Below are 26,257 nucleotides of genomic sequence, written 5' to 3' on the forward strand. Positions count from 1 at the left end.
GCATCAAAATAATTTGAAAATAAAACGCTAAGTATGCCCGTGCATACATTATACACTTTTTTATACTATAATCTTTCTTCTGTTACGCATATGAAATGAGCGACTCAAAGAGTCAAAAAAGCGGGCAGCCAAATCCATAAGGTGCGCGCTAAAGGAGTGGCAAGGCCGCCGCCCCTTAAATGGAGGGAGCACAATCACGCATATTATGGCACGCTTCGTTTGGCAGCGGAGGGGCGTGTTGCGAGCCGTGGCCAAATGAGCGAGGGAGGGTCTGCCGTGTGGAACGGCCGCTTCCGCATGCAGCGATGCCCACCGCCAGTGAAACGGCCGCCAGCGAAGAGAGTGCAGTGCGGTGCGGGGTGCTTGTCGTCAGGGAGAGTGTACATCAGTGAGTGACGCCGGAGGGGACGGGATTGTGGTGTGGAAGTGGACATCGGTCGTCAGCACCAAGACAGGAGACTTCAACTCTCTGAGACTTAAAACTCTCGGAGACTTTAACGGGCGGATCTGGGGACAGCGGGGACTTGAATTGGCGGCGGTCGAGGGGAGCAGGCGGCGAACAGCTGTCGGTGACCACGAAACGCAACTGCTCCGCGGAAAAGACGACAAGCGGTTTTGTGTGATATCATTGCTGTAGCAGGTGGCAATATAATTTTCAGGTAATCTATTTATAAATATTTTCTGTGCCGATTAGTTTTTCAACAACGTTAGTTATCAAGTTATTAATTTGACAATTCTATGGTGGACTTCGTTTGTTCAATTGATTATTTAACAATAATTACATTCGAAAACGGCAGAATCGGCAATTATATATGCATCTAATACCGAAATGAAGAGCCACTGAGTTTTTACTGCTTCGATTTACTACAGATAATATGTTTGGAAGAGAGTTACTTGTAGAGAGGTAATGAGGAATTGATATTGAATCTAGTGTATGTATACTCAGGCATCTTTTACAAGGCATGGAATTTTCCAAAACAATAAAACTAATCATCGAAGAATGGGTGGTAGTTCACATTAAATCGTAGTAAATACAACGTTATGGCACGTTAAATCATTTTTAAGTAACTTTCAAAAGAATAAATACTTCTATACTGTTTCACCGACAGAGTTCCCCATTTTTTAGTCGCATTTCCGCATTCGGGACATTTTATCTCGATTATTTTGTATATATATGGGTGCTGGGTTACGGAAATATAGCCAGTAATATGGGAATCGCTTGAAACGAAGGGAATAGCGAGAACGCGTCATCAACATAGGGATTTCATACCACTACTACTATCTTACTTGCCTTACTGATCACTACTTGATACCGTGAAAGCCAACACAGGCGAGATAAGCTATTACAGCTATTCTTTCTACATGAATGTTCAATATTTCTTAATATAAACCAATATGATGCCAAATAAATTAACTGTAGTATATTAGGCAGAGATGATTATTTTTACCCAATATTATATCCGTTTCATGTTACACCTTTTAGACTGTTATCAAAGTAACACCCTAATAAATGTGGCAGGATTCGCGCATAAATAATTCATTTGGTTACAGAATAGTTGAGCAACACAGCAGTATACACTGAGTTGTTAAGAGCGAGTTAAAAGCCTATGAGGACGAATTGAGTAGCAGATTACCTAAACAGCTTCCTGGACTGGCAAACCACCAGATGCTAATCGCGGTGAATTCTCTAGTGACTCAGATCACTCCAAAAAAATCGAAAACGATTTAACTTCTCCTATATTGGATCTTTTGCTTTAATTCTGTGATCTTCATTCAATCTAATATCGGGTCGTTCAGAATTTATTCGAAGTCACCAGAAAAAAAATCCGTCATTAATTTTTTAAATACTGATTGAAATGATTAGAGGGGATCGGAGCCTTCGGGCCTCGCGAGGTTAACCTCTAGAGGCCGGGTATACAAGCCTTTTTTACCCTGCTCTGCAAGTATGGTTGGGTTTTCGGAAGAGAGTAATGATAGAGGCATCTCTGCGATAAGATAGAGGGCACCCCTGGGCTAGGCTACTGCTGTGAGAATTTGGGATGGAAGAATCTCGCGCCGTAACATAGGCGACGCGAGCCACTTCCAGCAAAACCAGTTTCGCTGTTCTTAGATAAAGGGAAGATTACTCTGGCACTGAGACTTTTCTCGTAATGGATTTGAAGAGAGATTGGACCTGGATCCTGCAGGGAACGCCGCAGTGATTATGAGCCCGACGATGCCTTCAGGGTAGGGTTAGCAGAGGGAAGGAGAGGGATAACAGTGTTTTGATTTGTTATGAGGGCGACGCGAGCCAGTGGCGCGGCGAGGGGGGGAGGGAGGGTTTGGGGGATAAACCCTCCCCCCAGATCTTAGAGAAATTTTTAAGTTTAATCCACTTCACTTAATTTTGTTAATATTACTTATAGAATTGTGTAAGGATCAATAAAATATCCCTCAGAAAGCCGTGAAGCTCACCATATTGTGCCATTTATCTGAAAATTTTTCTAGGGGAGGGCCCTCGCACCTCCCGCTTACCCTGGCGGATATTCCACACCTTCAGAGCCCCCAGTGTTAGTTGCGCCTAAACCCCCCCCCCCCCTAGCCTTGATTCCTGGCTGCGCCTCTGACGCGAGCTACCACTAGATTTAACTAGATTTAACGTTCCTATAAAAATGGTAGACCATCCTATGAGAAGAATGATCAAGAGATTTTCTCTATATTGCGGCCGCGGTCCTCGGTAAAAAAAACAAGTTGCGCGATAGCTGAAGCTCCTCCAGGACGGAATAGAGCCTCGTCTATGTATTCCCCTGGCTCAATACATCCAAAATGTTCCTAGAGAATTGGAAGATCATCCTATGAAAGAATGTTCCAGAGAATTTTCGCTAAGATGGATTTTGAACGGTAGTGAGGCAGTTAAATTTGAATGGCGCTGCGCCCTATATTAAAAAGCAGTCCTTTAACCCCTCCGTGGCGATGCCTCTCTCCCCTCGCGGATAATGCTACCGGCCGCCCACAATCAGATGGCACGCGCCGATGCCCCCGCCAGCCCTACTGCCTCCGGCCGGTGACGCTCATATCGATGGCCGGGGAGAAATTCCGTTAGCGCCGCCGGCCCTCGCGTTTCGTGAGCTCAGAGATTCTTTTCGACAGAATCCAACGCTTCCTACCCGCACTTCCTACCGCCGAAATAAGAGATTCGCCAAATTAAGGATGCTTTTCAGTAAGTAGTTTAAGTGGCGGAAATTAATTTAAACTCTGTTTTGCTCAGCGAATTCATTATAATCATCGAAGAATTTAATTGACACAAATAGTGATCCAAAACTAATATTTACTTACAAATCATTTTGCACAATCCGCGATAGTTTGCGGGGCTAAGTAGGAGAATATTTTGGCATCTGAAGAGTAGTCGGTGGGTGGAAGGGTATCAAGAAGGTTGTGGGTTAAATGTATACGATTTTTCGTTGCCAACTCTGAAATTTGTCATATGACATTCAATGAATTTGAATACCCCCAACTATTTACCATAGTGTATGAAAAAGGGGGAATAGTTACTTATCCAATGGTGGTGTCTAGCTAACAATTCGATGCTTTACGGCGAGTCGATTTGTATGTAAAATGGACTCGCTCACCGATTTCATTGCATTACCTGTGTGAGAGAGTTAGTAGCCCGGTCAAAATAGACATTGACAATTGCATAAATTCCCAGCAAGCTGAAAATTTACAGGAACTCCAGGGATACCGCTCTTGTGAATTCCTGAAAAGTCCCCATCGATCCCATTGAGCTGTCCAATAATGATCGGAGAGCGCAACGATATAGTCATGCATACCACGGAGAACACAGCTGTTCTTTCTAATGACCTTTTCACAGAAATGATAAATCTCAGAGAAAAAAATATAGTGATAATTTTGTGGATAATTTCCTGATCTACAATTCTGGTCGAAAAAAAATTGTCGTAAAACTAACCGTTTCGCCAAACAATTAAAAACCCTATTTTTGTGACCTTTGACCTTGAATAAATGTTTTGCACTCACGGGTTCGATGGGGACTTTTCAGGATTTCATTTATGTGGTATTCCTAACGTTCCTGTAAAATTTCAACTTTTGGGAATTTATGTAAGGGTCCTCCTATTTTTTTGGGATAATTTGACCGGACTATAAAACAATTAAGAGACCCAAATATTTCCGTTTTTCGATCCGTTGCTGCTCCTCGAGCTAATTGGTTCGAAAAGTTGACGTCTTTAACGCTTTTGCAGATAAGTTTATGACGTCGCGAACTCATGACGGGCGGATCTGAGCTTTTACACTACTCCTTAGACCTGAGCATTGACCTCGTAGGGTTCCTTATTGTTTGTACTCTTACAAGTGATTTCTTCCCTCAAAGAAAGGTTTTCCCTGACGCAGAACTCAAATAACGTCATTAACGCATGAAATGAGGGCGGTAACATTTCAAAGTTCCTCATTTCAAACGAACGAGAGAATGGCTGAATGGGAACGGGAGAAACTGCAGGTTGAAGACTTTGTGTCTCAATAATAGCGACTTCACGGTATTTATATCCCATCCCAGTAGATGGACCATCTTCCATTGACTTTTGAAACGAGTTCTTAACGTTAGATGAAACTAAATATGAATACTTCACAACTACTACATTAACGTCAAAACAAGAAATAATTTCAGTTCCATCAATCCAATTTCTATCTTAGTTGCAGCCACTTAAATCTATACCATTCAATCTCTTTTAATATTTGTGGATTTCAATGAGACTGATCAATTCATAGCCATGAGAAATATGCATTTGTGGTCGGTAAAACACGTGATTCAAACTCATTCTAACCCTATACCATCAGAAATGAGTCAAAAAATTTTTATTTAACACAGAAAAAAGCTTTATATAATTTTATTATAATAATAAATTATGTTCGCCAGTGATATACGTGGGAGTGGAGCCCCTGATTATCAGTGCGTCTTACAATCGTAAGTCTAAAAACAAGTAGGGATAATAGCGAAAAGTCGTCGCGCAGGCTGCAGTAATCTAAATGGAGGAGCTTCAATGAGTGATGACTTGATTTCCATTTCAAAGTAGTGCAGACTTTGTTTTTAGTTAGCAATCAGAAAATGTATTTACCCTAATAAAAGTTTCTCCATGAAAATATTCAAATACTATTCATTGGGTGTTAGATCCGGCCAGGAATTGACAGAATCTTCTGTCCTTGCGAAGATTGCTAAAATATAGTATTTAAGTTTCACGAGTAAATTCAAAGCATATAATTCCTAGCGTGAGAAATTCACGATTCAGCATCTTTGCATGCCTACATGACGCTCTGCTCCTAACACATTCATATTCTTGAGGGCAAAATCTACACACCTGAAGACACCAAATTTCATCATGAGTGATCGCTAGAAAAATAACTCGTGGGTTTTTTTTAAGGATCTCTGCTAATCTTGCCTTATAAGGTTCTCAAGGTGAGAGCGTAGAAAAATATCATAGAGCCGCCATGTGGAAGACCACATTTTTCTCAGGTCTAGAGGAATCGCAATCTACCATCTTCTGTTTTTGAGATATTAATCATCCAAAACAGATGTTTCTTAACTTTTGTAACACGAAACCCTCTAACCTTCCCGAGGAGCGATACTTTATCCGATAACTCGTTGGTATTACATAACTTTCCAAAGCTTTGTTGGGGCATTTTATGTTGAGACACGCAAGCGATTATAAGGAAAAAGTAATCCGGCAAATGACTTGGCTCTTATAATTTTACTTCCGGCAAACGAACTCATCATGGGCTAGTTTTATTCGCAAACCTCTTCCTTAAAAGTATTTTTGCATATCCCTAGTGACCTATTCATTGAATTATTTTGAGTTGAGAGTATCTTTTTTTATCAGATCAAAGAAGTTTGGGAATGAGGTTGACAACCTCAATTCACGAAATATGTAGGCAACAGACATTTGATAAACAAATGACATTCTTAAATTTTTCGTATAATTGTTTAAGTTCAAACACAAATAAGTTCTGACAGAGTATGAAATGAATAGACAATTAGTGGATGAATCATTCGCAGGCTATTGAATTAATATAAGTTAGCTTTTGGAATAAATGCTTCCCCTACGAGTCGTCAGTGGAAACGCTGATGATTTATAAATATTTACCTCGGCGGAAATCCCGAGAATATTCACTTGAAATTATGGATTAACGCCTCTATAACTATGACAATAATGAAAGCCGTTGACCACATATGACTACAAGGTAGCCTCTGGCATGCATCAATTGATATTTTACAACACGCAGAAAGAACCCAAAATTCATTTTATATTAGGCCAATTAATGCCAAACGATGTAGAGATTTGAGCTATGCAGCTGCTGTCAATGTTTCCACGTGCTTAGAGCAGATTGAAACCTTGAAACCTCACAAATTAACCCTAAAATCTCTTCGCCTTCCTCAACCCTCCCCACCCCTTACTTTCACGTAAGTTACCACAATCATCGTACATGCGGTCCATTCCTTCCTCTTCTCCAAAATTCGGTAATGCTCTAATTAAGCATTTTATTAGCTGTTTCTTGGCCAATTGGAGGCAGAAGACGTCATAAATCGATAGGTGTGACGAAAATTGAGGATTTTTAAAGCCAAGTTCTAAGTCGTCAAATCCTATTAAATGCTGCCGAGTTAGGTCCATTTAATTAATAGCTGCCGTTCCTTATCGTTTATCATGTTTTTGGAGGGTGACTTCAAATGTTGCATCGGGTTGATACTAATTATTTCATATTGATATTATCTTTATTGAGAAATAAATATGAGAACTTCCTTACACGTACTAGTCATAATGCTAGGCCTGATGGGAAAATATCACGTGGAGTGTTCCATCAGGTGGAAATCTTTAATTTTGTATTAACCTAGGTATCTGCTATACAACAACCATTAACGCTGTAATGATTCGTAACTATTAAATTCAATCGTTTAAAATCAGATCGAATAAACAACATCAATTAAAACACTGCCGTTGGAATCAATCAATCGGGAATGACGAGGTTTATAATTTCGGAATGTCAATATTTGTCGTTTACGACGAAAAGTCAGTTTATATTTACTATGTATTAGCTCTCACACATCACAAATACCCTTGATAAATCCATTTGAATTCGCTTTTAAATTGAGTAAAATGATTGAAATATGAAAACCAAATCGGAAAAGCAGTAAGCCCAAGATTAAATATTAAAATACATCAATCAGAATAGCTGCCGAGGTCTTTTAAATACTGTGAGTCTTTCGGTTATTGCTGAATACATTACGAAGATGGCTCGTTTACATTGGACCCAGAATGCTTTTATGATGCTAAAAAGACATTAACTTACAGTTTTATAAGAATAAGTGAAAGTGTTTCCGAGACATCAATCCAAAAGTTAATGTTTTCCCAAAGCATAGCCATTGGGTTGACAAATAGTTGCTTCAGGTAATATATTATGGCTAATAAAGAGATTTCTATCACCTCAAGTTAGCCCAATGAAAGAATGTTAAAGTAGTTCTCCATGTACGAACTTACGCGCACTAGGTAACATGTATAAGGATCTTACAGTAATTATCACGAAAGGTGAAATCATTCAATCTATATGCTGAAACCCAGGCGTGGGGTCTTCACTTTCCCATCGGTCTGATGTTACACTATATGTTGCAAAAAGAAAGGTAAAGTGACATCGGTGATCAATCCCGATATTAAAGAGGAGTTTCTATTCCATTACTTATTTAAAATTATCCATTTCAGTAGTAAAATAAAATGTGTGTACTCCATTCGACAGAAGCACACGATGGCAAGCAAACTCTGCGATGGAAAAATATTGTACTCATTCCGTGAGTGAATGATAGTTAAGCCATAAATTTGAATGTATCTTTGCATCTTTTTGGTATTCATTACTGTTCACTTATATGGAAGCATTCAGGAGCTTCAAGCAAACTCCCTGAAATAAGAGCGAGAGAATTTTTGATTACACATTTCTCTCCTTGGAAACAGCTCCTGCCATACATCTTGGAGGAAACTTAAAGGAGTCCATTCTGATCAAAAGATGGTCCCTCCGTGCGTAAACTCTGCGATAGTCGGCTCGAAGTAGAGGGGGAGTGAGGGTGCAGTGGAGAAAACATATGGTGAAAGCGAAACCATTGATTGAACCGCGTGAAAGTGAAAAGCGCAGGGAGGGAGATAAAAGAAGCTCGCGAATGCGTTCAATTATAATCGATACAGGGTTAATTAGATAAATATATATCTTGAAAATCGCCGTGGCTCAGGTTTATTAACAGAAATTTCGCATCAAGCGACGGAAAATGGACTGTTAAGTGAACGAACCGCTCCGGCTTCAGCGGTGGTATTAGGTCTGTTTTCGTTAATAATAGCTTATCTGTAAACTAGACTAACGGTTCTCAAAATTTTCAGAGTATAGAGTAAATAAAATTTAACTGTACCAAACATTTAAAGTATATCTTCAATTGTATGCGAGCTGACTTCGTGGAATTTGATTATGGTTGATAATATGATATGGTTGAAAGAAGTTGGTAATTTTTCAATTCCACACACTTTATTTGGTACACCTCGACCCGTTTCAACATTACCGCGTGAATTCCTAGAGATAATACAGCCTTTCCTCTCATGGTGAGTGATTAATATAACTATGTTTTCAGGGGTTAAAGGAAGGCAGAGAGGAGAGAATGAAAGGTGGAAGAGGAATAGTATGACAGCGGTGTGGAAGTCAGGAGTGAATCTCCGGGCCTGGGAAGTGGAGGGGGGGTGCGAATATTTTCTAGGACAAGGGATCAGGACTTGGTATAGAGGAGAATAGTACGTACATTGGTATTCAGTTATTTAACAGATTTTTATCTGATAGCTTGGCATATGTCATGATTTCAAATGAGAAGTACCGAATAGTGAGTGGAATAAACAAAGTATTCAACTTATTTAATTAATCCAATATGAAGGCCTGAATATAGGAATGTATACACGGGAGAATGAAGTCCAAAACCTAACGTGTAATGCTGTACGAATGCATGAACAGCAAATATAAACGTTTTGAAATTGGTTCATGCATGTACCGTTCCGGTTCTCCCTAATCCTTCGTGCATTTCGTCATTCTCGTACGGATTATTAATACATCGTTGACCAGGCCGTAAAAATTTTACTTCTGAGAAAATAATAAGTCAAAGTTTTCAAATTAAAGATATTTATGATCAAATTTTGACCATGGTTTACTTTTCACATCCTCAAAATTTCAAAAAGTATCCCATTTTTTTAAACGAGTATTAAATCACGAATTTAAAATGGCCGAGCGGGAGAAGTGATGCTTCTTATTGAATGGGCATGAAGTATGAGGGACTCTTAATCGTGTCCAGCTGAAAGTAAACAAAATTTCAATTCATACTTCGAGTACACTAGCGGGTGATTTCATAGAAGTAGGCCGATTGATAGACCTCGGTGGAATTTTTTTAATTCTGCCGCCTACTTTTCAAAATATGTCCGGATCCACAGAAACTCGGAACAGCGCGTTTTCTCGGTTTTATGGGAAATATCAGGACTCATTTTCTATTGTTATCGCGATAGCAACGTCCGTCTCCTTTTACTTCCGCAACTGCTTCCAAGCAACCCTCAGCTCGTTTCCTCACGCAAACAATAAATTGCTTTCCTTTTTTTCCCTTTCTATAATCCCAATTTGGAACTCCATGCCAAGTTTTTTTATGCCCCGAAATCACCGTTTTTGATTAGTTATAATTAGTCCAAGCTGTTAAACTGCTTACTTCGTTATTGATGCATTAGCACTAACCTTCCATAGCTGTTCTCAAAAATAAAAATAATCTCATAAAAATTGGCAGTATAAATGAGAAAATTTAGAAAATATCATCACTTCTCGCTTTATATGAGGAATCATTATACAGTGAGATGTAAACTACGACAGTGAAAGAGAAATTGAGGGTGAAAGGACTCAAAATAAGGTGCTGCAAAAAAATTATGAATATCAATTGGATGAATTAATGAGGAACTTCTAGGAAAAGAGGGAGGATAGAAATTTCCTCTGAAAACCAGAGTATGGGATAGCTCAATCGTCCAATGAATGCAATCGCCAAATGATAAGTGGACTAGAAGAATGGCATATGTTTGCCTAAGATAATGCTCATGGAACAGGTGATTAAAAATATTAAAGAGAAGATAAAAATAAGAGTAAATATATAAGCTGATAGGAGACTAGAGCGGGGAAATTCTTTCAACCAATCTAAGGTTTATTGATCAATGATTATAATGAGCGCCAATCATTGGAAGCATAACGAGCCATTTACAATAACCAGGAACACTGCGAATAGTAATAGCTTGAAAAAATGGGGTTAAATGTAAGCTGAAGAATAAAAAGCATAAGAAGAAAATTAAGAGTGAGTAAAAGTGAGTTAGGAACAAAAATTAGGGAAAAAATAAACGAGATCAACAAGGTATTTAGTAATGCATTAGATTTTCCACTCGATTTCAGCGCAGAACTGAGACACACTCGTGTCCTTTGGCCGCCAAGTTTTTTTATATTTGTTCAATCAATTTCTGTACTTAGCTCTGGATAGAAAAAAATCGCTTGTATACCTTAGCTTCTCAGCCGTAGATATGTATGTTACATAATTGATGAAGCAATCTAAGACTAACACGTAGGAGCTCCCAGCTTCATTTTCGTCAATACTGCGTATCGCTCCCTGTTTCCTGGTAGCAGTTATTCACGAATCGCGCTGTTTTTCATTGTATTTTATTGAGCTCACAGACTAAGAATTTCTCCCCATTCATGTCTCAACTCTGACAAGGGGAGGGTTCAAAATCCAAGTCTCAGAATCTAATCAAACGTTGCCTTCCATCAATTGTAGAAATGGCACATGAATACGTCTTTTGACGACACTGTAGTCACATAATTCAAACGATGCCTCCGTGAGAACTAATGAGGATGTGTCGAGCGTCGTAAGCGCACAGACAAATAAGTTCCTCGTACGAACATAAAGTTTTGAGGAATAAAAATTACAAGCGTAGTGTGTTTAAAGCTTTCGGGAGAGAAATGTTACAAAGAGGCGAAGAAAATATTTCTTCTTTAAGGACTCAATCCAGGTGGAAGGTTGCCCTGATGACGATGGACAACTCGTTCATCGAAACTTCGGCCGAGATGAAGTTGGAGAACCTGACCCAGTGGAAATCCCAAGTAACCTTCCACAATTCTATACGCCGGGAAAGCCTGCGATCATTCTATTCAATCCTCTTTCTAGTCGGGTACCGTACGCACTACTTATTTTGAAAGGTTATCGTTCAAAGCTGCTATTATGTAATTTTTTTTGTTTAAACTATTTCCATATGAGTTCATATGTACAGTGATACGTGGACATCGCCTGATGTCCACGTATCGGGCTACCAGTCAACAAAATTAATTCGAACTCAGGATTGCGTTCAGTGACCACAAATAGTAATTTTTGGTAATCGTGATTGTCAACTAATCAGCGAAAGATTTAAGGCCGTCAATTTTTCGTCGAGAAAAACTCAAGAAGTAGGCGATTGATAGAAAACCGTAAAAATACGGTTTGTCTAAAATTGTATAACTCTATGATAATCGAAAATGAAATAAAATTACGAGTGAAAGTTAAAACGAGTACAATCGCTTCCCCGCGTAACCCGTAAATTCGTTTGGACTGAGAAGAATCGTTATCACGAAAGTATTTCTCTTTAGCACTTAGTTATGTTAGCATTTGTGAAAACAATTCCCATGCATTCCGCACGTACGGGCTTCTTGATTTTTTCTTGTTTTCGGGAAGGAAAAAATACATGATAACTGTAATTTTTTTAATTTCATCAAATATGTTTCTTTTGCGATGAAAATGCATGCATGATCATCACCTGATGAAAGAATGTATTTTTGAAAAATGAAATATCTACGATGACCAACAGTGATTATCCAACAATTTCGAGTTTCGATTCCACTGCTGGATACCATGAACCGCGAGAGTTTTAATTACTACCGATCAATACTTTATTGTTAAACTAGTAAGTATACAACTTATCAATATACAATGAGAATATTGTGTTTAGTTGATGCATATAATTTTTAAACATAACAGAAGAGATTTTGCAAGCCCCACAAAACTTTAATTCTCTATATCACACGGTGCATTTCTATGCTTTCACATTTATTTTAAGTTTCACTAGACAATAACGCTTGAAAATTATATGAAAGCACAAAAAAAAGACGTTTAGTGCAGTGAATGGTTATTTGTGGAACATACAAAATCTCTTTCATTCATAAATGATGGAACGGTTCCACCTGAATCTCCTGAAACAGCATACTTTTAACCCAAAAATTATGTTTTTAATTCTACAAAAATCGAAAAAAAATAGTTGAACGAGTCCATTCTGAAAGATTAGGCCATCGGATGCTCCTTTTGTGAGCATCCGATGAGTCTCCTCCCCGTCCGCCGAGAGTGCAGTGTATAGCGGTGGCGGAAGGATGCGTAAAACAACAGTGGCTCCTCTTCCTCGCCTCGATGCCCTCGCCAACTGGGCCAAGGGGTCACCGCGGACTGGCCGCCACCGCTCCGCTGAACCCTCCCCCCCACCTTCCCCCCCCCCATACCCCTCCTCCGCTTTCTTCGGACCCCTGCGGAAGCGATCACCGGCAAAGATTCGATGAGGCATCGGTGCGGCAATCCATGTGGCCTCCAGACTACTCGAGCAGAAAACTAATTGCGTCTGCGGTGATTTGCCGACGCACATAGGCACCAGAGAGTGTTGCTCCCTGGTTTCCAATGAGGTCATTCACTCAGTCCCCAAATCGCGATTCATTAAAAGAATTCGTTTAGAGGAAGGAATGGATAAGTTGCGACGAAGAAAAATCTTCATTCAGACATTTGTTCAAAGGTTTTAAATATAAAAAAAAGAAAGGTGCCGCCCACTTTTCATGAGTGCGTGACGTTATTTAGAGTTTCAGCTCAGTAACTCGTTCCTGGAGAATCGCTCGTTGAAATATGGAATCGCTCACAATATTTTAAACAACAATGAACCACGCGAGACAAAAAATCGAGGAATTGGGCAGCTGAGACGTAAAGTTGCGCTTGGTAGGAGTCGGTTACGTCATCAACTTTTCTGTGAAAGGTCAAGGCAATAGATTTTTTCACCACTAATATTTCGAGAAGTGGGCGACGGAAAGATAACGGAAAATACTGGTGTCTTTATTTTAAAATTCCATCACAATCGACGTTAAAAGAAAATTGATGAACGAGGCCACAGTGGGTCCTTCAAAATTTATTACTCTTAACGTGGATATGGCATGTTAAGAGTAATAAAGTTAGTTAGTCTGTTAAAGTTAGTAAAGTTATTCTGTAACGTTTCTTGGGGACCTTGGGGGCTTCAAACTCCTCCGAAATTTTGCACTTGTGACCACTGCCCATCATAAATCTACTGAGGAGACCACTCTGATACTCCACCTCTTACACTCCATTTTTTGCTATAGTTACATGTCTCAATGTCTGCCAATAACTAACAATGACTTTAACTATCTGCATTACGCAAAATAAATAAATAGCTAATTTAATCAATTGTTTTGTATGTTTGCATGATTTTTCGACGCATTCGAATTGACGACAAAATTCCGGTATAGGCAACCTGCATACCACCTTCAGCTCCAATCCTTCAATTGCTTCCGCACTTAATATGGGGGGAAAGTTAAAAAACTGATATCTGGCAGAGTATGGGATGAATAGACAATTAGTGGTTGAAGCATTCACAGGCTATTGAATTAATATAAATTAGCTTTTGGAATAAATTCTTCCCCTACGAGTCGTCAGTGGAAACGCTGGTGATATATAAATATTTAACTCGGCGGAAATCCCGAGAATATTCACTTGAAATTATGGATTAACGCCCCTATAACTATGACAATAATGAAAGCCGTTGACCACATATGACTACAAGGTAGCCTCTGGCATGCATCAATTTATATTTTACAACACGCAGAAAGAACCCAAAATTCATTTTATATTAGGCCAATTAATGCCAAACGATGTAGAGATTTGAGCTATGCAGCTGCTGTCAATGTTTCCACGTGCTTAGAGCAGATTGAAACCTTGAAGCCTCACAAATTAACCCTAAAAGCTCTCTGCCTTCCACCCTCCCCCACCCCTTACTTTCACAGTTACCACAACCCTCCCACCCAAGGTCCTTAAAAAAAATTATTGTTTCCCAACAAACATAAGACACGGTCTCCGGCGTACATTTGTGGAACTGCTTCATCATTAAATAAAAATACTTTTTTCTATTCCACACTTTATTTTAAATGGTACGATCCGGGTTTCTGCATATCATGCTATAATCAGGTGATTGCATGATATGCTGATACCCGGGTCTCCCAACAAAATTTTTTCCGCCGACATAGATCAATGGAAAAACATGTTTATTTGCAGTGGGTTGTTATTCTTTGTCCGACGAGGAATATTCAAATTTGGAAAACCATCAACACTTTTTCGTTGCCCAAATACGCGATTTGGATTAGCCGGTTAGCCCTCCACGCGAGTGTTTCTCGCAACGGCCCGAACTCCGTGGAATAGATGGTGCATTAGATGGCAAAGCTTTCTTCTGACAGAAAAACGATGAGACTCGATGGGTTCCGCATTTGAATTTAGATGAGTTTGAAGACATAATTAGCTTTACTAGGAGGATAAACGAGCTCACTGCCAGAACTTTTTTATTTGCATGGAGAAGGGTACCAGTTCTAATCTAGAGATGAGGTTGCCTCCATGCAGGAGGGGAAAAGTTGTAGCCTTAATTGAGGCAGGCTTAACAGCAACTGAAATACCCGGGAAAATAAATTTAAACAGAAATATCGTGTACAACTAGTAGACATTGATTATAGACTTGTAGAAGAGGATGGAAAACACTATTGGAGAAGAAATTATGTGTCACTAAGTTTGTAAACGTCTTACGAAATAACTCAAGGGGACGCAGTAAAGCCAATAAAATTAATGCTTTTTCTTTTCAATTCTGCGTTTAAAAACGAAATATTTACTTCATAACCGCATTTGAAGAGAGTATATCAGTGTTTTTGGGGAAAAAATATCCGTGTTTCAAGAGTGTTGGAACGAATTGTCAATTTCGGTAACCCATAACTCGGATAAAAGTTATTTAGCTGCAACAAAAATTTGTTTAAGCACGAAAGTTAAGTTGAGCGTAAATTTGAAAAGATATCGAATGCACCACCATTTTAGTGGCCAGCGCGAATTACGCTGGGGGCATATGGGCTGGCGAAATTCCTTCACAAACAAGGTTGCGGAAAAGATATTTGAATATCCCTCGTCTCGTTCCTAAAGGCCGCTATGTACGGTGAATGATCATTCGAATGATCATGCTGCAAGATCATGCGAATGAAATCATTCGCCGAGTATAACGGAAGAATTCGCAAATGAACCGCCATGCGCATGATTATTCAGTGAAAATTAGAACATGTTCTATTTTGCACGCATGATCTTGTGAATGATCACGTGATCATTCACCGTGAATGATGGAACAATTCGCGGATGAACCTTCATGCGCATGATCATTCAGTGAAAATTAGAACATGTTCTATTTTGCTTGTATGATCCTGTGAATTATCACGCGATCATTCAGCATGATCATTCGCCGTGTATAGCGGCCTTAAGAAAAAAATACCGTCAGAAAGTAAACCAATTTCGCAATAGTCTGGCAAGTTTCTTGGCGACCTTGGGGGCTTCAAACCCCTCCGAAATTTTGCACTTGTGACGACTTCCCGCGAAAAATATGCTGAAGAGACCACTCTGATACTCCACCTCCTACACACCATTTTTTGCTATGGTTACATTTATTAACGTCTGCCAATAAACAGCAATGAATTTAACTATCTACATTATGCAAAATATATATCTAATTTAATTTATTTTTTTATGCTTGCATGGTTTTCCAAGGCGTTCGAATTGACTATAAAATTCCATACCACCTAAGCACCCCCTTCCCGACGTAAATATCTGTGTGACTGAGTACAGTTCTTGCCTTACCTGACGTCCCCAAATGCTCAGATTACGGGCAGTGAAAGTAGTGAAAGGGGCGAGGGAAAGGATCATAGGGGAAGCAGAAGCAAATGGCTGGCAGAAATGCCCCAGCAAGAAATGGCAATTCCGTGTCCCAGTGAACATTTCGACTCTAGGTCGAAGATTTATTATGCAGCTGGCTTCCCTTCATATCCTTCTGCAGCTATTAGCTGCATACATTAAAATTCATCGAAAGCATGTGATCAATTTCAAAGTTGGCGCAGGACGTGGTAATAACATCTTTCCAACAGCGCGCAGCGGTAATAAGCTTTTTGGAAATTGAGTAGTCTTCCAGCCTCATTATCATCTCCTGAGTCGCCGTGTCGCAAAATTCAATAGCCCTGTATTTGTGCTTTTCTAAAAGAAAGTAATTCACTTCAGGGCATTCAAAGTACAAAGTTACAACTTATTGTCAAAGACGTGATTTTCTTTTGCTAGCAACTAAAAACGCCTTGTTTCAATAAATTGCATGAGCGCACAAGCAAATAATAGCACGAAAAAACCTTGGGGACAATAAAATTGAATATAACAGCAATAATTGAATAAGATAGAGCCGGCTAGCCTTTTTTACTTATCAACATGTCGTCGAATTGAGTTTAGGAACCTAACCATCCCGTATTTCTCTAAAGCTTACTTATCCGTAAAATTATTTTCTTAATGCGTGAAATGCACAAGCACCTTCCGTTCGGCCGTCCCAAAAATTTTTTTTATTTTTTATTTTAAAATCGTCGATTGGATATCGATGACATTCGGGTATGCAAGAATAGGGAAGAAAATATTTTCGAAAAATTTTTAATAATTAGTTAGCGAGATGCGCCTAAATACCAACATCCTTAATTTGTCATACGAATACGCGAAAATTGCCATACTTAAGGTAATCAGGGTAAGTTATGATTTAAAGGTCTAAATTTCGTCGGTTTTTTGCGTATCTTTCACCGTTTAGGCTTTGCGGCCTGCGCAGCCTCGCGCCAAGAGTGGCGCTAAGCGATGCGGCTCGCGCGACGCGGCGCAACAGGCGGCTGAGGCCGTCCCCCACTCCTGCCCTCCCCCTCCACCTCACCCAAGGTCGCCCGCCCTCAATGAAATGACAATATCCCAGATTACATGATCCCTGATGTATCTCTGATAGGCTAATGCCGATGATAGCGTTGGTTTGAATGTTCGATTGAATACTTTATTTCAATTAAAATAAAACTCACGAAGAACAAGAGGTATTGGGATTTTGAAAATATCTATTCGTGTGCATTGCATTTACTAAATTTTGCAGTACTGTAGCAATTGTAGTATGAAATGAATCAATCAATGCCATTTTACTGCTGATTTTGACTTCCTGCCTCAACGCACTCATCTCTTACGTTTTAGGAATAGTGAAGATATTTCGGTCGTGTCGCAATTCAGAACGTATAATTCACCCAATACCGCACTCTTTAGCAGGATTAATTTAGGGACGGAGTGTTAGAACAGTATTTTTGTAAGAAAAAAGGCAAAAATGATAATTAAATGGTCAAAAAATACAAACACACTTACTCATTCACCTGGTAAATTTGTGGAAGATGGGATTTTCGGAGCTGGTCTCACGCACACACAAATACCCAGATTACAGAGAACACTATTTTTTTACCATTTAATTATAATGTTTGCCTTTTTCCTTACAATGATCCTGTTTTATATGCTTTAATTTTGGCTCGATAAACAGTAAACCAGGAGAGTGTGTTAGCCCGGTGCGCTTGGCTGCTGAACGAACCGCGGGAGGTCCCGGGTTCAAACCCGGATGGAGTCGGACACCAACAAATAATATCTTCGAAATTCAAGGTTGCCTAGTGAAAATAAGTGTCCTTTCCTCCCCTCTAGTGAATGTAAAATATTCATTCGCCTGCGGCTTAACATCAGGTGACCTATTCTCTCAACTAACAAAACCAACCTTCTGATTGAATCACTGAGTAAAGCAGTACGGCCTTGGGGAATTACCCACTTTTAAATAAATCTCTTGGTTTTATTTAGTCCGAGCGTGTTAATTAAATAATATTCATAAGGATGATTCGTGAGACAGAAATTAAGTCGTTTTTCCCCCTGCTCGAGGAAGTTCATAACCACATACTCTTGGCCTGATTAGATGCGTGGAGTGAATATAGCCATTTCTGCTCCGATTTATGTGGGAGACGATTTAGCGTAAGACAAGATATTAATGGGGAAATATTTTATAGATCGTACGGAGAAATAGAAGCCATGCGTAAGCGCTGTCAGAAGATACAAAGCAGAACAGGCTGACAGCATAAATTCAGCTAACTCTGTGCCTGATTTCGGAGATGACACATTTCGTGGAGCATTAACACGTACGAGTTAATGAGCAAGAGCATAATGCCAAAATTGAGCCATGATTTACGTGTTTCCACCGTATTACTTCATGACTGATGACGATAGGTTCACCGGTTATCCCACCAGCTTCTTCTGGTCAAACGTCTTCCACGATGACCCCTTTAGCGTGTATATGCATGCCATGTTTGCATCAAATTCCACTTCTGGCCTGAATATGGTGGCGGGATTGGCAGCGAAACTATCGCCAGACATGAGAAAACGCGATGGAAACCGGGAAACCACGTGGGCTTCTTCTACTCATCGCGGAAGCCTTCACAAGAGCCAAAATTCACCGAAATAACACCAAATTTGTACAAATGCATTAAAAATATAAAAATACATTTTTAAATGAAAATAAATGCTTTATCGCGAGCAAAAAAGAATACAGTTAAATTTTGTTCAATCAATATCTCAATGAACTTTGATGTAAACAATTTGTTGCTATGACTATCCGCGTGCTTTCCATTTATCGACACACGTCGACTTGCGTCGCGGTTTTCGTGTTCCATTCTGTGTGTGTCGCCGACTGTTGTGACACAAGTCAACAAACGATTACGCACAGGCATTGGAGAGTTATAAACAGTTTCCGTGGGTCGACACTAGTCGACACGTGAGTCGCGTGAATGGAAGGCACCCATAGTCTCGAAATTTAATTTTAAATTCTGATTAATTATCAAGATGCAGTTAAAATGATAATCAAAGTGTTAGAATATCGCATTTTCATTTGGTTTCGAGTTATCCTGAAAATTTCAGCTTGATACCTACTCGGAAAGTGGGTTAAAATTCAGTTTCAGAATTTGGCCCGGATAAGATGGCAAACAACAAAGCGAGTTCATAAAAAATAACCTGTTCATATTTGGTCATTCATGCTCTCTTCCGGTCCCGCAAAATTTGCGCGCAATCAGACATTAACGTGTACGAGTTAATTATTCGTGAAACCAGGTCTTCATGATAACTTGGATGCACTCGTCTTTAACAGTTGCCTTCCCAATAAGCATAATTGAAGTAGCAGCAGAAGCCACTCAATTCTCGGACACGAGTAATAGCCTTGCCCACGTCCTGCACCAGATTCCAGCCGCCGTGGGGTACCGCTTGAATAATTTTGAATTTTTCGCAGAGTCACCGTTGCAGCTGGCCAAAAATCCCTCAATTTGCCATAGGTGACAGCGCCCTCCTTCAAAATGTGTAAGGGTTTCCTAAACCTCCAACGTAGCCGCCTTTTGGCTTACTGTCCCTCCTCCTAGAACCTAAAGAACTGATTTTTATTCCCATGCCTAGCTGCAGAGGATGAGCAGATACTCGTGATCAGCCACTTCATCAAAGATCCAGACTCTGAAGGAAACCAACGATCAAGATCCTTAACTAGCCGCGGGCAGTCGCTCATCGATATAGAATCCCGTGGATAAGATTCGCAATCTGCCATCAAATGCATCGTTATAGGTAATCAGGACAGGAGAAGGCGTTGGATACATCGCGATTAGCACGGCATTGTGAGGTCCTTGAACCTTCATTTGGTTCGGTTGGATATTTTCAAGGAATTTTGCTGGTCAACCTTTTCAAAAACTACAACCCAGGACTATGTGAAATATTGCACAAAAAATAATGGACTCAGGCTTTATTATTTGGAAGATTATTATCATGACGGTAAAAGTAAAAAAAACTTCTCTATTATTGATCCCATATCATTTAATTAAAAACACTTCAGGCCGGGTACGATGGTAAATCGCCAACGGCCTTGATAATGACAGTTAATACGAAAAATACTGGGTCGGTGTGTTAAAATTTTAATTGTGGATAATAGCAAGACAAGTATTTTTTTATTCTCGGTTATGAACATTTACGCTCACCAAGTAGTCCAAGCATTGATAACAGTGGGTCAAACCGCACTGGATTTCAGGAAAAAGATTTACTAAATAGTTTTTCTTGATCATGTTTTGACACAGGAATGAAACATGGACTTTGAGGCAGAATAAAGGCAGTTTAACCCGCGCCCTTTCTAACCCACAGCTGCTTCTGGGAGAAATAAAATTTCAATACTTCTCAATTTAAAGTAGTTTTAGAAAATTTTGTACTCAATCATCATTATATCGGTAGCTAAATATTTTACCAATAAACTTTACAGCACAACAGAACACGTAGTTTAAATCTTTCCTGAATGCAGCTGAAAATGTATACATTTTTATGCTACTTAAAAGCAACATTGGATTATAATGAGTTAAATTGTGGGTGTGGAGAAAAATACAATCTACTTAAAGTATAAGATATTTCCTTAGGATGAGGTTTCACTGTGGTTCAAACGATGTTCACTCTTAACGTTCATAACGCTAGTATTTTAAAACTGATTAATATTTTCGCTGTAGGAATATAAAAGAGTTTATGTAATTTTGATTCTTTCAACCACTAGCCCGTATCTCAAATTTGAAAATTATATATTTCTTCTTATATATTTTTTTTGTTTTTATTTCTTTATTTCCAATATGGAGAGGTTTCACAAAGTAAAGCCTGAAGTAATCAGTTATACAATACAGTGTTGTTTTCGGTGGCATGGTAAATAAAATAAATAAATGGATCACTTCCACTCCGTCACCGCGCAGTGGATATTTTTCGATAAATTAAAATTCGCTAAAAAGGCAACAAAAATCAACCTTAAACGGAACAGAATGATGCTCCCTCTATGCAGTCCCCTTGCTTACGAAAATGCTGTCCGTGACTTTGCCGTTCACGTCAGTTGGCGCCTGATGACGCGGGGAATAATGGTAGAAAGCGCAAGAAGGGTCGTTTGTTCTTGATAACCTATCAGCCACAACGTGCAGCGCCATTGATTTCTGGGAACAATCGGGTCGATGAAAAGTGGTCGCACTGCAAGCAAGAATGCATTTCTGGGGTTTAGACATTTGCGGCGGAAGACCATTCAAGGGGATTGCAAAGAGGATGTCCCATTCCACCCCGTAGAATTGATGTTGCAAATTTTGACGCATTTTTAATCGGTTTTCAAATATGTGCGCAGCGAGGCGATTAGTGCGGAGCGATTCATTTCTTATAAATATTTGAAATAGAGCATTTTCACTCCCGAGGACAAGGACTTAACAGTTATGAATTCGATAGATAAAATCATCTTAAATACAAATTTCGGTTAATAGCCCTAATAGGGTGGTTTTCTTTTATTTTTTATTGCCTAAATCGAAAGATTATTACTCCTGGAGTACGTATTTCACGCTTTTAGATTTTTTAATGACGATATATAGTTTTTCGCGATTAAATGAAAAGTGAAAATTTCAAGCGCGCGAAAACGTAGTATGAATGCTGGGAAAACCCCGTGTGACGTCATTCTGGTTGCCGCTGTCGCCGTGTGAGGTGTCTTTGGGGCGAGGCTTTGAGCGCTGATACGATGCAGGCTGCTAGCAGGTAGCAGAGTACCCTGCCAAATTATTATTGCCCTATCAAACGAAGGAAACTTTCCGAATTTAGGTATTTTTAATGTGCGATTATTAAGACATGTTTCTCTGAGCTCTATGCCTCGTGAATGCATTGGTAATTTCAGACGATGTAAAACTCCTATATACTCGCATATAAACTAGGTCCCTGTGACGTCGCGTGGAGTGGCATCGCATGGGGGCCAATCTGGCCTTTTTCAAATGAGGATAAAATTGACCAATGCCATTCGTCTAAACCGGTATTTCTAAAACCAAATAATTTGTGTATTACGAATACATTAATGGTGGGTAACGAATCGCAATCAGTCTTTCGTTTTCCTTGATGAAGGAAAGTACCCTATTATTAGATATTATATATTAATAGGTATTTCCTTGTGAAATTGGGATCGCTTTGTATGAGCGACACGAGTGGCGACTAAGACAAATGCATTTAAGTGCACGGCGAGTAGCAAAACATAAAGCGGCCATATCTTGTTTATTTGCAGACGAAACTATCACCTATCAATAAATTAGTGAACATTATGACTTCGAAATCCTCTCCTTCGAACTAACCATCGAAATCACGCATGGAGCAAACAGTGGATAGAGCTAGATCTCAGCGAATGAGCGGCCTTACTTTTCTTGCGTAGGACGCCCATCTGTCTCTATGCATATGCTGTGGATAGATTTAACATAGATTCGCAAAATTAGATCATTAAAACACAAAGAAAATCTGCGCGATTCCTCGAAGACTGATCCGAACGAACTGGGAGGTTTACACACTATACATATTTATAGGGGCCGTTAGAGTATATACATATATATACTCTAACGTATGGAGAATATAGAGTTTATAGTATAGAGTATATAGAGTTCATAGGAGCCGAGATACGTGCGTTGCATAGATTTCTTAAGCAATTAAGAACATATATTTTTAGGGCGACACGGAGAACATCTTAGACCCTTACCATATTTCCGACAGAAGCGATAAAATAAGATAGGTATTTTTCCGAACGAGTAGGCACTGGAATAGATTTTTTTCCAAAGTGACTAAGTACTTAAACGAACGTTGAGTGGAACTAAGTAGTCAATCACTCCCACATGTACTTCTTTTCTCTTATAACTGACGTCCTAACACCACCGCACTAGAATTGAGGTTGCTTTTGAGGTAGTATGCAGATGAAATTTTCGCGGTAGATCTCCTCCGCGCCCCTACCCACCCTTTAGTCCTCGTACGAGGTAAACCACGGCCGGATCAAAGGCTGCTGATTTAGTGTCGCTTACTCAGGCGGTCGTAGATTTGGGTTTTAGTATGTGTCGACCCCTCAGATCTTTGGAAACACGAAGAATCCTTTAATTTATCAATAATTGAATTGATAAAATTTAAAGCACTTGAATAAAAACGAAGTGCGCAAGTTGGAGTTTCCATCACTGAATTCCTAATGGCTTATTATTTATTTCCTAAATTTTTTAAAAGTCAAATGTGGCCATTTGTAGTGAATAAATAAATGGCTAATACATTACAAAATTACCTAACATAGATATAAGAAGAAATAAAACAACAACCGCATATGAGCCAATGGTGAACACGTAAGGCAACTTGTCCTGCCTCGGCGATTCACTCAATCATTAACTCCGAGCCCAATTTACACAGCCTTGAAATTTCCTGGATGTATTCCTGGAGTCATGAGTATTTTTTTACCATAAATTAAGCTCTCACCCTGTGGTTCCAGGTTCAAATTCTGGCTGAAATGGAGATTTTTCAAAGACGTCGTTTTGAAGATTTCGTCTGATTCCAGCATGAGTGCTTTGTGGAGGGCGCTTCAAGAACAACACTGCCTTTGTCGGATTGGACGCAAAACTCGTAGTCCCCTTGGTAGTAGTAGTAGTATTTTGTTTTTAGGGTGCCTCGACAACTAAGGTCATTTGCACCACCGACAAACTATAAAATCAAAAATTTTAATAGCTACATAAAAAACATTAAAACATTCATAAAAGTTTTGAAATAAAAGGGGTAGTCAGATTATAAAAAGGTTGTAATTTAAACACTGTTAATTAGCCCGGTCTCTATTAAAAACTTTATCACTCGGCTGACACTATCAGGGTCGTCTCCTAGAATGTGCCCTAGGTCTCCTCCGATGTTCAGCCGATGGCGCACAGTACGGTATTTCTCACACTCTGTCAGGAGATGTCTCACAGTAATGGGAGAGTCGCAAACATCACATAGGGGTGGAATTCTCTCTTCAGTGAAGAGGTACGAGTGGGTGAGAGCGCAGTGCCCAATTCTCAATCGCGCAATTGCGACCTCCTCCCTGCGATTCCTCCTGACAGACGTGGGCCACGCTGAGATTACCGGCTTGATTGCGCGTAGTTTATTCCCGGTCAGAGAGCGCCAGGTCTCTTTCTACTTTTCGAGGGCTATCTTTTTCATGGTCGCCTTCAAATCCTCGTATGGTACCAGCAAAGAGGCGGCAACGTCGTCCTCGCTGGCTCCCTTCGCGGCCGAGTCGGCCCTCTCATTTCCAGCAATACCCACATGTCCAGGAACCCACAGAAAACGAATTTTCACTCTTTTCTGTAATCCCCTTGGCCCCTTAAGTTAAGATCTGGCTAATGCCGACGCCGGGTTTTTCTCCACCCTTATTTCCCTTCTCTATTCGGCAGCGGATTTACAAGCGTAAGGGGCGGCGTTCTGCGGCGTCGCGCCAGCGTAATCTCTGGATTTCAAAAATTTTCGTTTCCGGGGTATTAACTTTTTCCGAACAGGGGTGAAAGTACGCATATACAATGTCCTGTGTTGTGTTCGCAGGGGGAAATAACTCAGACGCGGAAGAGGAGGGAGGCAGCAGGCGTTGAAGTCTCCGCGGTGGTCGTCGGCATGGCGCCACTGTCAGCTGCCGTCCATCGCCTCGTGTCACTGCTGCTGGTACTCGTGGTGCACGGCGGGAAGGGGCAGGAGGCGCCACGGAGGGTCGTGCGACAAGGAATGCTCACCGGGGTGAGTACTATATCATAAATAAATTCTGTTAAAATACCACAGAGTAAAAATAAGTTTCCTCCACAGGGATTCCAAACCGCGTTAGCCAAATTCGCACCAAGTGTTCAACTACTTGTATTATCTGGGCCAGTGGCGCAGCGAGGGGAGTTTTGGGGGATAAAGCCCCCCCCCCCCCCCCAGAGCTCAGGGAAATTTTAATTTTACTTAATTGGATTGATATTACTAATAGAATAGTGTAAGGATAAATGAAATATCCCTCAGAAAGCCGTAAAGCTCACCATTTTGAACCATTTATCTTAAAATTCCGCAATTCATTAATCTCGCACCTACCACTTATCCTGGTGGGTATTCTATCCCACACCCCGGTATTCGTTGCACCTAAGCCTTAATTCTTAGCTGCGCTCATAATCAGGGCTAGATCAAGGTAGTTCAAGTGATGGAACATCTTGCGCTAATCCGGGAGGCCCAGGGTTGATTCTCAGTCAAGTCAGTCTGATTTTTTCTTTCGCAATTTTCGCACTTACAGTGCACTTGCGAGTGACTTTGTAAAGGTACAATGCCGCTTGTTAGTCCGTGGTTATTCAATGACTGCTCTTTTTGTATCCAATGGCACGCTTTTACGCTACGATGACATTTGCAAAAAACTTATACACTCAACGTCTGTCCATTGCAGTGACATTACTTATATAATTCAAATATGGTAAAGTCGAATATCCCTTCTGACTAAACCTCATCATACATTTCACTCTCACTATATTTACCTGTATATTTAGTAAAATCAAGCAGCAATAGCTTTATAAACACATGGCGACATTAGCAAACTTTCTGATTTCTACATTAAAGATCTTTCTCAGACAAAATGCAGAACTCTTCCCTTTAACCATGGCTAATCCATCACATTATCAAGAAATATGTACTTAAGCGTGAAGACATACCGGAGGAGTCGATGATTTACTGGGAGTTCTTCATTTTCATAAATTGAAATATTTCAATGAAATAAATGCCTTAGTGTTTTTCTTTCGCAGGTGAAGCTGTTCACGGACGGCCGAGTGTCTGTCAACGCGTACTTGGGCATCCCATACGCAGCGCCACCCGTAGGACACTTGCGCTTTGCGGTGAGCACTTGTTCTAAATAATGATTACAATAATGATGTGATGCACGCAGATCTGGATATCAGTTCATAATCTCGCTTGGTAATCTTGTCGAGAGGGCGATTTACGTTTCCTACTCTTAGTGACACCTTGTAACTGGCAGAAATTTCCAAATCTCCTTGAAATATGTCGGGCGAGAGGGAGATAGTGCATATAATGGCAGTAAATGTACATCCCAAGTTTACATCCATTTCCATGACAAATTCACCCATAAATCACTTACTCCATGGTTATTTTCGTGGCTGCTATGCTATCCGCGTTCGTTTATTATTTTCTAAACAACTA

The 26,257-nt window shown here is 39.9% G+C and overlaps 1 protein-coding gene across 1 annotated transcript in view; it reads left to right on the forward strand.

Annotated features, from left to right (window-relative positions):
* Nucleotides 1-343: 343 nt before the first annotated feature.
* LOC124153255 (acetylcholinesterase-like) overlaps nucleotides 344-26,257 on the forward strand; it is a 41,362-nt gene continuing 15,448 nt past the window's right edge. The window contains exons 1-3 of the mRNA XM_046526353.1: nucleotides 344-659; nucleotides 24,632-24,820; nucleotides 25,846-25,935. Coding sequence (XP_046382309.1) covers nucleotides 24,701-24,820; nucleotides 25,846-25,935 — 210 coding nt within the window. The 5' untranslated portion in view covers nucleotides 344-659; nucleotides 24,632-24,700. The remainder of the gene's footprint in view (nucleotides 660-24,631; nucleotides 24,821-25,845; nucleotides 25,936-26,257) is intronic.

Source organism: Ischnura elegans, chromosome 2 (genome assembly GCF_921293095.1).
Source record: "Ischnura elegans chromosome 2, ioIscEleg1.1, whole genome shotgun sequence".
Classification (NCBI taxonomy): domain Eukaryota; kingdom Metazoa; phylum Arthropoda; class Insecta; order Odonata; family Coenagrionidae; genus Ischnura; species Ischnura elegans.